Here is a 12227-nt window from a genome sequence, read left to right as displayed (position 1 = left end):
TTCATATTGATAGAAATACATGATTTAATAAATAAATGGGAAGCGACAACAGTGTCTTAAAGAAGAATTCCAATTAGTAAATGTAGAATGAGGGAAAGAAAATATCACTACTACAACACTACCGTAAGAACTGCTATGTGGAAGATATACTTGAGCTAATCCACCCTCCATTGTGATACACAAGGGGTTGGAATGGAAGACTTCCTAGCCTAAGGGGTCCTGGCAAGACAATGGCAGAGTCAGGAAGAGACTACAGAGACTTTCTTTCAGTGTATCATTTTTTATCCTTGATATATCATATAATCAGAGACCTTCAAAATTTCAGACTGGGAAAGAACCTCAAAGATCCTACTATTCCTTTGGATGCCTGAATTCTCTCTAGAATATCCCTGACAAATGGTTACTCATCCTGTTTAAATGGCTCTGATGAGAGTCCTGATCTTCAAAGGCAGACCATTACATTTCAAAACAAAAACAAAACAAAACAAAACACAAGCTCTTGGGGCACCTGGGTGGCTCAGCCAATTAAGCATCTGTGTTGGTTCAGGTCGTGTCCTGGGATACTGGGATGGAGCCCCACATCAGGCTCCCTGCTCCAGTGGAGCATCTGCTGCTCCCTCTCCCTCTGCCTCTGCCCCCTCCTAGTGCCCTCTATCTCTCTCTATCTCTCTCTCTCTCTCAAATAAAGATATAAATCTAAAAACAAAACAAACAAAAAAAAGCTCTCATGTTTGGAGAGCTCTTCAATTTTTTTTCTTTCTTCTTTGCCCTTTACAACTTGGTTCCTGTTTTGCTTTTCCAGCCCCGTCTCCTTCCCCGCCCCCCCCCACCCCCGCACCTTTCACTATCCTCTCCAGCCAAGCTAAATTCCTATTTGTAGACTGAGGAATGTGCTAATTCTCTCTGGCCTAAGTAGTACTCTTCCCTTTGTTTTGAGACCTCAGGCCAAGACCTTTCCCCTTTCTCTTCTACTGGTAACTTCTATTCAACCTCAACTCAGACCTCACCCGCACCAGAAAACTTCTCAGAAGAGCCCCTCAAAACTGACCCAATGCTCCTGATGTTCTCCTATTTCATTCTGCATTTACCCTATCATAGCACATAGCACAAGGTAATTATACTGTTTGTTTACTCATCAGTATGCCTCCTGAAAGAGTAACTGGCACATTATCAGGCACTCATATCTGGGGGCATTTTTATTAAGGTATAATTGACATATAACATACATTAGTTTCAGGTGTACAATGTGATGATTCAATATTCATATGTATTGCAAGATGAACACTACAGTAAACCCAGCTAACATCCATCACCATACACAGTTACAAACTTCTTTTTCTTGTGATGAGAATTTTCAAGATCCACTCTCCTAACTACTTTCAAATATGCAACACATACTTTTAACTATAGTTACCATGATATACACTACATTCCCATGATTTATTCATTTCATAACTAGAAATTTATATCTTTTGACACATTTTACCCATTTCATCCTCTTCTACCCAAAATTCTTAATATTAAGTCCAAATATCTTTCCCTATAAGCTCCACCACTGATCTGTTCTGTTATCTAAGACATATAAAAACTGTAGTCACAAGAGAGCCCTTCAAATGAGTAAAACCACCTATCAGAACTTCCCTGACTTCTCTAGATCTTCTCCTCCAGACATTTCTCAGGGTCTTGATACCTTCCTTAGAGTGTGGAATACACAAGTCAGGTCTGATCAATTAAAATATGATAGGATACCACCACCTCCCTTATCATAGATTCTGTATTTCTATAAATGCAACCTAAAATTACACTAGCTTTACTAGTTTCACCCCAGTAACTGCATCCTACTACTGATTCATACAGAAACTAACATCAACACAAACTCTTAGTCTTATGGAATTTTATATAAAACTTTGCATTTTTGATATTGAGTTTTATCTTGCTAACTTTTATCTTGCTTAACAGAGACTCCATTTGCCATACAATTATAAAAGAAATATCCTTAGTAATTTTGCTGCTACAGAAGACCTTAAGTGATGAATAATTATTTTTTAAAAGTTTTTAAGGCATAGCTGGTTTATAAGAAAGTAAAGAAAATGCCAAGGGGTCTGGAAAAACAGGTTAGAAAAATCCAGAGACGTGAATGAGTATTGTGTGAATACATGGTATATCCCCTGATACTTTGTAATCTAGGCTTTAGTTTTATATACCACAAAGGGATAGGATAAAAAGTAAAAGGTGTGTACATGTTGAAAGGTCAGATCAAAGACCCCCAAATAATAGTGAAGATGATGGCTGCGTTTGTGGTGAGCATCGAATAAGGGCAGACTTGTCAAATCACTACTACGCCACAAACCTGAAACTAATGTAATGCTGTGTATCAACCATACTTCAATTTAAAAAAAAAAAAAAAAAGGCTCCCCATAAAGCAAGGATTCTGAAAACTCAACAGACAATTTGAATAACAAATCAAACTAAGCTGAAGGAAGAATTAGTAAACTGGTACCTGAAGAATTAGGAAACACATACCTGAATCTAATGCAGAGAGACAAAGAAATAGAAATATTAAAGAGTGGTTAACAAACATAAGGGGGAAAAGGAGGAGGCCAGAGTTTCTAGCACACAAGATAATAGCTAAGAATCTCTCCTATACCATTTGTGAAACTGCAGAATGCCAAATGCCATATAGTATACCAGTATATATATTTGTAGTATATATACTATAGTACATACTATAGTGTACCTATGTAAAAGTATATATAAGTCATGTGTATGTGCACGAACGTGTGTGCACGCGCGCACATATGGTGGTATAATATATAGTATTTCACAAAAAAATGGGTATAGGAGTATAATTATTTATTTTGCCTTGGATTTGCTGTACTTCCTTAATGTAAAGCCTTACAAGTACTATAAATTCTAAGAAACGTTCAGCTGTTACGTCTTATGATTAGATGTATATAGACAGAGAGGAGACAGAGATAGATCTTAAAAGTAGACAAAGAAAACAGCCAGAGGGAAACTGATACACAAGTGAAAAACAACTGAACTGACAGTTCTCAGTAGCAACAACAAATCGTAGAATATAGTGAAATAAAAACATGACCAAAAAAAAAAAAAATCCTCAGTCTAGAATTTAGTACAGATTTATAATTTCTTTCTAGAATAAGGAGATAATAAAGAAATTTTCAGATGATCAAAATCTCAAAATGAACAAATGAGAGACTCTTACTAAAGTAATATCAAGAGTATATATTTCCAAAAGAAAATTATCCTAACAGATAGATCTAAAGTGCAAAAAAGAATTTTAAGAAAATAAAATAATAAACTTCCATGTAAATGTAAAATAGATTTTATCCAAAACAAATATAACACAGTCCAAAAAAAAAAGAAAGAACAAATATAGGGACTCCAGGTGGCTCAGCCTGTTGAGCATCCAATGTTGAGCATCTGACCCTTGATTTCAGTTCAGGTCATGACATCAGGGTCTCGGGGCTCTGAGATTGGTGCAGAGTCTGCTTGTCACTCCCCCTGAGTTCCTCCCGCTTCTCTCTCTCTCACCCAAATAAAGAAATAAAATCTTTTTTTTTTAATTTTTAAAAAGAACAAATATAATACAATCTAATTTGTGGGATTGAAAAGAAAGAATTAAAAGAGAGAAAGAAAGAAAAAAATATCAAAAAATAGAATATAAAGCAGTAGGGTGATTATTTGAATTACAATGTTCTAATATTCTTGCATTGCTTAAGATAAGGATGAAGATTTTGAAAAACTTAAATTTTGCTAGATTATACATTACAACTTATGGGGTAACTTCCAGGATAAATATTTTATATATATAATATAAATATTATAAATACTACACATAATAATATATATATTACATAACTTATAGGGAAACTACTAACAAAACAGAAATAAAGTATATCATTTCTATAACAGCAGATGGAAAATGTACTAGGGAAAAATCTGAACTGTAAGAGTGAAGCTTTAGGCTTCATCTTGAACTAGACATACAAGCAATCTAATTCTTGTTAGGGATCTATACTGTTTTGTTTTCTTACTCATTCTATAAGTTGGCTTCAAATAGTCTTCTCTTTTGGATATTAATATTCCAATTGATTGTATATAAGTCTTTTACTTCTATTACAGGGAATTCTATTTCATTCTATGAATATTTCCAGACCTAAACCCACAACTATTTTGCTTCAAGTTCAGAACCACAGGATCACTTTTTACTCATTCATTCATAAATATTTATTGAATGACAGTATTTCCCAGTGCCATCTACTCTGGAGAAAGTTTATAGAAGGTGAATGTATGGATTCCAGCATCCACTCATGGATCCCACATTACTACCACCCTTATAAGGTGACAGAGAAAGTGGTGGGGCAGAGTGGAGTGACTTAACTGCATTTCATATAAATTAAAATGTCTAACCTGGAAAGAAAAGGTAAAAGGTAACTAAATTAGACATTTCTAGTGAATGTGTTCAATCATAGTTTATACTACATTAAGTAATCTAAAATTATGAACCCCAAATTTTAGTAATTCATGTTTAACAAAATTTCTAACAAAATATTTCCAGCTTCCTGGGCAGCCTTAGTACTTTTAAAAAAACATTTCTCAGGGCACCTGGGTGGCTCAGTAGGTTAAAGCCTCTGCCTTTGGTTCAGGTTATGATCCCAGGGTCCTGGGATCGAGCCCTGCATCAGGCTCTCTGCTGAGCAGGGAGCCTGCTTCCTCCTCTCTCTCTCTGCCTATTTGTGATCTCTGTCTATCAAATAAATAAATAAAATCTTTAAAAAAAAAAAAAGAAGAAAGAAAGAAAAGAAAAAGAGAAAAAATATTTTTAAAAAACTCTTTTTAAATGCATCATTATTAAGCACAGTATTTCTTGATTTTTCAGCTACATAAAATCTATACCCTTTTCCTCTGAAGAAGAGAAGACTAAGTCCTGATCTATTATGGGATAGAAGAACATAGGCAAAAACCCCATGGTAAATTATGTCACATAGCCCACAAGAGACAGTGAGTTTACCATGATGACAATTCTCCAGGCTCCAAGTCATTTCATTTACAACTTGAAGCTCTCTTGCAAAGCAGATTGATTTGGCTCTCCAAGGATTTTTAGATTCTTTTTAATACACTGGTTTTAGAATCCACAATATTTCCGTAAAGGAAACCACATGAAGTCTTGTGTAGTTTGGCAATGGAATATAAGTCTCCCTTAACCCCTGTTCTCCACGTCAGAAATGAAATAACAAAACACAGCATCACTCACACTCTCCTCAGGCCTCTCCTTGCTGCTCTCTGAGGTACCTTCAGAGGTAGTCACCTCTGGATATGGAGCACTGAGAACAGCACCTGAGTAGAAAAACAAAGTCAGTATATGAATTCAGAATCATATCAGGAAATACCAATCTGACTTCAAAACCATTTCTGTAAGTCATTTGCTTTTTCATCCTGGAAATTCAGTACATTCAAACCTTAAGACACATTTGCATAGAGTCTCCTAGAACAGAATATAACTCATTCATTCATTCAATGGCATTTAATGAGCCTAGAATATGTCAGCCACTAAGCAATTGCTAAGGATACAGACAAAATTTTTTTCCTTAAAGAGCTATCTATTAAAGGGGACAGATACTGAAAAAAGTTAATAGCACCTTGGTGAGTCCTGTGAAGTGTGTAAGCCTAATGATTCACATACCTATACCCCTGCGGCTAATAATAAATTATATGTTAATTTAAAAAAGAAAAAATACCACCAGACAGGAGAAGTGGGTGATGGTTGGGAGACTGGCTATGAATTGATAATTGTTGAAGCTGGCCTCGTTGTATAATTCTATTTTTTGCAATGTTTGAAATTTCTAAGAAACAAAATTTTTTAAAAAAAAATTAAAAATGAAGAAAGCACCTACCAATTCATAGGAGATATAGAGATCAAAGGAACATGTTAAAGTACCCCACAGAATACAATCTGAAAAATCCTCATTCTGAGAAACTTTCAGGACAAATGACAAATGGTGGCGCTGCTGACATAGGTAGTGGTTACAGTGTTTGCCTTAAAGTAATTCTTTAGGTCATACATTTGTTTTAAGTAGCTTTCTGATTTTTATTAGACTTAATAATTAAATATCTTTAAGTACTCACAACATAGTGCCATAGAGTAAATGAAAACACAGTTACTTCTTCTTGAGATTCTTGAACAACACATAAGGAAAGAGAAACCTAGTATTTTTTAAATGTGAGCTGAAATGTGTGCTTGCTTGCAAGATGATCTTAAGCCATAAATAATTTAAAAAGAAAAGTGAAGCCTGATGATTCACAGACCTGCACCCCTGGGGCAAATAATGCATTATACATTAATTAAAAAAAAAAAAACAACAACAAAGAACAGTGAATAAATGTACAAGAGCATACCTCCCGATGTTGAGGTATCACCAACAGGAAACGGAGATGATAATTCAGGGCTAAGGTTAAAAAAGACGTTTAAAGTTAATAAAGATGATAGAAATATGTGAATATATTTTGAATTCTGTTTTCCAAAAAAGGAATTCACTACATCTCCAAACCTGGTTCCCAAACCCAAGTAAGTACTTATTTAACAAAGTTTAAAAATAATAGTCTTCATAATTCACTTATTTTACATTTATTGATTTTTGCTCAAGTAGAATCACCCTACATAAAGTACTCCCCTACTTACTATTCTATCAGCCTGTTTGATTTTTTCTCAGTTATTATCAGTATGTGAAATTATGTGTCGACTTATCTATCTACTTCTTTATTTCTGTCTCCAATCTCTTAATCCTCTAGAATGGCATTGGCATGGTAGTCACTGGACATATGTGTTAATTTAAGTAAATTAAATAATTTAAATAATTTAAATTTATTAAAGTAATTTATTTAAGTAATTTAAATAAAGTTCAAAATTCTGATCCTCCTTCACACTAGCCACATTTCAAGTGCTCCATAGTCACATGTGCCTAATGGCTCCCATATGGAACAGCATAGTAAAGAATATTTCCATCATCACAGAAAGTTCTATTCAACAGGACTGCTGTAAGAATATAAATTCTATGAGAATAGGAACCTTGCCTGCCATATTCTTATTCTACCTCCAGCCTAAACTAGTACCTGCCATTTAGTAGGCACTAAACAGATATTTTTAGAATGAAAGAATAAACAAATATTATTAGCCAAGGAGTGGACAAGACATCTGGCATACAGCTGTGGATAAACCCATGATCTATTAAAGTCGCAGTGTTACAGGAGATAGGCAATAAATAAATGATTACAAATGTAACAAGTAATGCAGGCAGGAGACTACTGTTGCTAAGGAAAAAAATATAAGCTCAGATCTCATGTCATTGGAGAGATCATAGAAGTCATAATATTTTTTATATAAAGAGAGTCAAGCTTAGAGAAATGACTTGCTGTAGGCCACAGAGCTAACAGGCTGCAAGTCACACAGCGATCCTTTAACCATGCTGCTTTGCAACTACAAGAGAAGATCAAAAGGTAATCTGAGCAGCACTAAGGTGGCTCAGTCATTTGTCTGCCTTCAGCTCAGGTCATGATCCCAGAGTACTGGGATCAAATCCTGGGACTAAGCCCGGAGTCAGTCTCCCAGCTCAGTGAGAGTCTGCTTCTCCCTCTCCCACTGCCCCTCCTGCTTAAATAAATAAATAAACTTTTTTTTTTTTTTAAGATAATCTGAGAAGTCCCTTCTAAAGGAAAGAAAGTGGATTTCTCCAAGTCCAAATTTCCACTTAATCCAAAAATATAAAATTTAAAGTGTAGTAATTTTAAGAAGTTTTATTTGTTTCAAAGTTTTATTTATTTAAGCAATCTCTACACCAAACGTGGGGCTCAAACTCATGACCCCAAAATGAAGATTCACATGCCCTCTGACTAAGCCAGCTAGAGGCCCCTTAAGAAGTACAAAACTTGAAAATTTGTGATATGTTCTAAGGGAAAAGGGATGTTCTGTTAACCTTTTACAAAGGAGTTCCTTGGTGATTCCATCTGTTGGATGGTGATTACATTACTATTTTTTAATTTATTTTTTATTTATTTTCAGCATAACAGTATTCATTATTTTTTCACTATGCCCAGTGCTCCATTCAATCCGTGCCCTCTATAATACCCACCACAAAACATATCTATTAAAAGTTGAAAACTACCTTCAGCTTTATACTAGTGAGCTTCCTAAGGTGATTCAATTATAGGCAAAAATATCTCCATCATAAGAAGCGCATAGGTAGCTCAGTCAGTTAAGTGTCTGCCTTCAGCTCAGGTCATGATCTCAGGGTCCTGGGATCCAGCCCTGCATTTCCCTCCCCTGCTCTCCGTTCATTCTCTCTCCCTCTCTCTTTCTCTCTGTGTCTCTCTCAAATGAATAAATAAAAATCTTTAAAAAAAATGTCTCCACAACAGACTTGCCAATATGCCAATGAGTCCCATCTTCAGACAACTCTTTTAAATTGCCCTATTGCTCTCTAAATTATGTCATGGTGGTGGGACAGGAGATTACTCAAAGCCACCAGATAAACACAGCATAAATGCTGAAGCATCAATTTTACTTGAAGCATAGGCAGGTGAGGAATAAGTAAGAACTGATGTATAATTCAAAACATTTTTATATTAAAACAAATATTATTACATTGTGGAATTGAATATAAAGTTAAAATTAAAATTAAGATATTAAATATGGGGGCGCCTGGGTGGCTCAGTGGGTTAAGCCTCTGCCTTCGGCTCAGGTCATGGTCTCAGGGTTCTGGGATCGAGCCCTGCATCGGGCTCTCTGCTCGGCGGGGAGCCTGCTTCGCCCTCTCTCTCTGCCTGCCTCTCTGCCTACTTGTAATCTCTCTCTCTGTCAAATAAATGAATTTAAAAAAAAAACTAAAAAAAAAGAAATTAAATATGATAATTCAAAGATATTTTATCATTAGAACTGGACTGGGGAAGTCAACTAGGATCATGTTCCCCAAACTCCCAGGCTTTGGTAAAAAAAAATTGAGAAACTGGGGCACTTGGCTGGCTCAGTTGGTAGAACATGCAACTCTTGATCTCAGGGCTGTGAATTCCAACCCCACAGTGGGTATAGAAATTACTTTAAAAATTTAAAAATCTTTTAAAAAGAGAAAAGAAAGAAAATTTGAGAAATTGAGTTTCAAAAAATCTCATAAAGATTTTTCTTCTTTTAAAAAATACTATCTAGAAAGAATAACATATTAAACCCTTACAACAAAACTATCACTTTTTGTTATTTAGAAGCATTTGCAAGAAATTGTTTCTCAGTGAGCTGTCTGTCATCTAGAAAAACCCAAGAAATACGATATCTGGGTAAGTCATTATGATGAGGGATGAATGGAGAAAGGGCCTAGATGATGAGAAACTATCAAGAGACTTCTCAGGTTGCAGGGAGTAGAGCTAAAATAAATAAGATTCAAATGCATTTGAGACAGATATTAACATAATTAGATCTGAAAAGAGTCTATCAGTTGTCCACAAGGCATAATGCCTTGCCAATACCTTCATTTAATAGAAGAAAAAATAAAGTCCAAATGAATAAAGCAATTTTTCCTGGATGACACAATGATTTGATATGGCCCAAGGCCTAAAATTCCTAACCATATCTAGTTACCTTTTCAACAATAACAATAGCAAGAAGGAGTACCACTAAATTTATCATGTGTCAAGCATTGTCTTAAGTGTTTCTTCTTGGTTAACTCATTTAATTCCAGCAACAATCTTAAAGGGAAAATACTATTATCCTCATTTATACATAAGAGGAAACTAATATTAGAAGAGGTTAAGAACTTGTTCAGAGTCACATGGCTAGACAATGGAGGAGCTATGATGTAAAACAGGCCCATCGGATTCCAGAAACCTCTCTCTCACTCATCTTAATTCCTCACAACATGGCCTTTACGTGAGCCATATTGACTAGAAGGGCAACCAACATGGTTTCACTTGGTTGTAATAATAATGGCCTACATAAACTTAAAAACCTAAAAGCCAAAGTATATAAGGGCCCAGAAAAAGAAAGGGAAACCCAGTAAAAGTTGGAGAGCTCTGGAGAGCAACCAGACATGAAGAGCAAAAAGGTCAAAGTAAGACAGAGGGGCCAAAGCATAACACAGTAACTGGAACAGGAAGTTGGGATGACATGGCAAAGTAACAAGACCTCACCAGGTTTCAGTCAAATTATCCCCCACATCAAGATCACATTTGTTAAATAAGTCACAGGGATAAAGATAAATAACAGTAAATATAGTCAATAATATAACAATAACTTTGGTGACAGAAGGTAACCACACTTACGGTGGTAAGAATTTTATAATGTATAAAATTGTTGAATAACTATGTTATACACCTAAAACTAATATAATATTATATATCAACTATGCTTCACTTAAAAATAAAATTTTTTAATTTAAGAAGAGAATTACTGCAACTAAAAATAAGTAAAAAAGTTAAATTTCAGATACTTCTCTAAGGAAGTATTCACAACAGAGAAGTTTGTTTACTTCAGTAGAACTAGATTTCACTTACTAAATTCAGAATAACATTTTAACGATGGTAAGTAGGCAATGATCAGTAATTCAAATCTCTTGTCTAACAGTCCAATGCTTAATCCCTCATTTTCCCACTCTCCTTTCAAAAAACAGTGAAAAAAAAAAAAAAAAACACTTAACAAGAATCCTTTCAACATGTTCTCATTAGGTATGCCTCCTGCAGGGATCCCCTAAAATGTCACAACAGAACAAGGACACAAAGTTGCATTGAGTTTGGAGACAGAAATACTACTCCATTTCTAGGCCAAACCACAAATGTGAAATTGTTCAGCTAAGACCTTTAGCTTAATACCAGCAGCGAACAACCTTCTACTTTTCCTATCAGAATTCAGGTGAGATGGTACCAAAAGATATCAGAGACACACTGAGCATAAGTTTAAAAACAAGCCAAGCATAATTTCCAATCTAGATTACTACTTCCCTTGACAATTTTCTTTACTTTGCTTTACTCTTGAATCTGTTAACTGTGATCAGCACAGGACAACAAAAGAACTCAAGGCACAGGGCCAGGAATCCTGGGTACTGGTCCCAGAAGTATCATTAACTTTGTTATGCCTTAGAAAAATATCTCAGTTCCTCTGGGCCACAAGAACTTAATCTCGAAAACAAGAATACTTCCCTACACTACCAATTTCCCAAAGGTATGATGGAAACTAAATAAAATATTATATATGCAGAAGCATTATAAAAATATGAGAGATTAAACAAATATAAGAGATAACAGAGAGTAATGGAATAGGGACACATGTCCCAAACCGAGTAGCACATCTGCTTAAAAAACACATTATTTGGCTTTGCGACAGACATCCTCAACGACAAAAGTAAGTTAATTGAGGTACCAAAAAAAAAAAAAAAAAAAAAAAAGCCAAAGAACAATCTTTACACCAAGAATATCACCAGAGACCTGCTAATAAACTTGAATAATCGAGCAGAAACTCAGTTATTCATTTAACAACATTTCAGTGAGCACATATCCCAGGTGGTGGTTTGTACTGGTTTTTGAGACTTCACAGTAAGTCCAGATGGTATGAGGTTAAGCATGGACTGGAGCTGAGTGGAGAGGCTTTCAAGACACCCAGCTATAACATACTGCAAATGCTGGAGAAGGGCCTTTTGTAAATAGGTAACATGAGAGAGACTTGAGTGTGTTCAAATGCTAATAAGGAGTTAGTAATGGGAGAAGCTGAAGACTTAAGAAAAACAGAAACACTGATAGGGAGATGTGTAAGAGGTAAAGCGGGATGTAAGGTCCTAAGTGAGCTGGAAAAAAAAATTTTTTTATTTTTTATAAACATATATTTTTATCCCCAGGGGTACAGGTCTGTGAATCGTCAGGTTTACACACTTCACAGCACTCACCAAAGCACATATCCTCCCCAATGTCCATAACCCCACCCCCCAGCAACCCTCAGTTTGTTTTGTGAGATTAAGAGTCACTTATGGTTTGTCTCCCTCCCAATCCCATCTTGTTTCATTGATTCTTCTCCTACCCACTTAAGCCCCCATGTTGCATCACCACTTCCTCATATCAGGGAGATCATATGATAGTTGTCTTTCTCTGCTTGACTTATTTCGCTAAGCATGATACGCTCTAGTTCCATCCATGTTGTCGCAAATGGCAAGATTTCATTTCTTTTGATGGCTGCA

General features: G+C 35.4%; 1 protein-coding gene across 1 annotated transcript in view; it reads right to left on the bottom strand.

Moving 5' to 3' along the window:
- The window catches only part of IMPG2 (interphotoreceptor matrix proteoglycan 2), an 86621-nt gene that overhangs the window by 51887 nt on the left and 22507 nt on the right, over positions 1–12227 (bottom strand). The window contains exons 5-6 of the mRNA XM_059164294.1: positions 6421–6470; positions 5279–5361 (exon numbers count right to left, since the gene is read on the bottom strand). Of these exons, the coding sequence (XP_059020277.1) occupies positions 5279–5361; positions 6421–6470 (133 nt within the window). The remainder of the gene's footprint in view (positions 1–5278; positions 5362–6420; positions 6471–12227) is intronic.

This window comes from Mustela lutreola, chromosome 2, assembly GCF_030435805.1.
Source record: "Mustela lutreola isolate mMusLut2 chromosome 2, mMusLut2.pri, whole genome shotgun sequence".
Classification (NCBI taxonomy): Eukaryota; Metazoa; Chordata; class Mammalia; order Carnivora; family Mustelidae; genus Mustela; species Mustela lutreola.
This window is presented reverse-complemented; position numbering and strand designations above follow the sequence as displayed.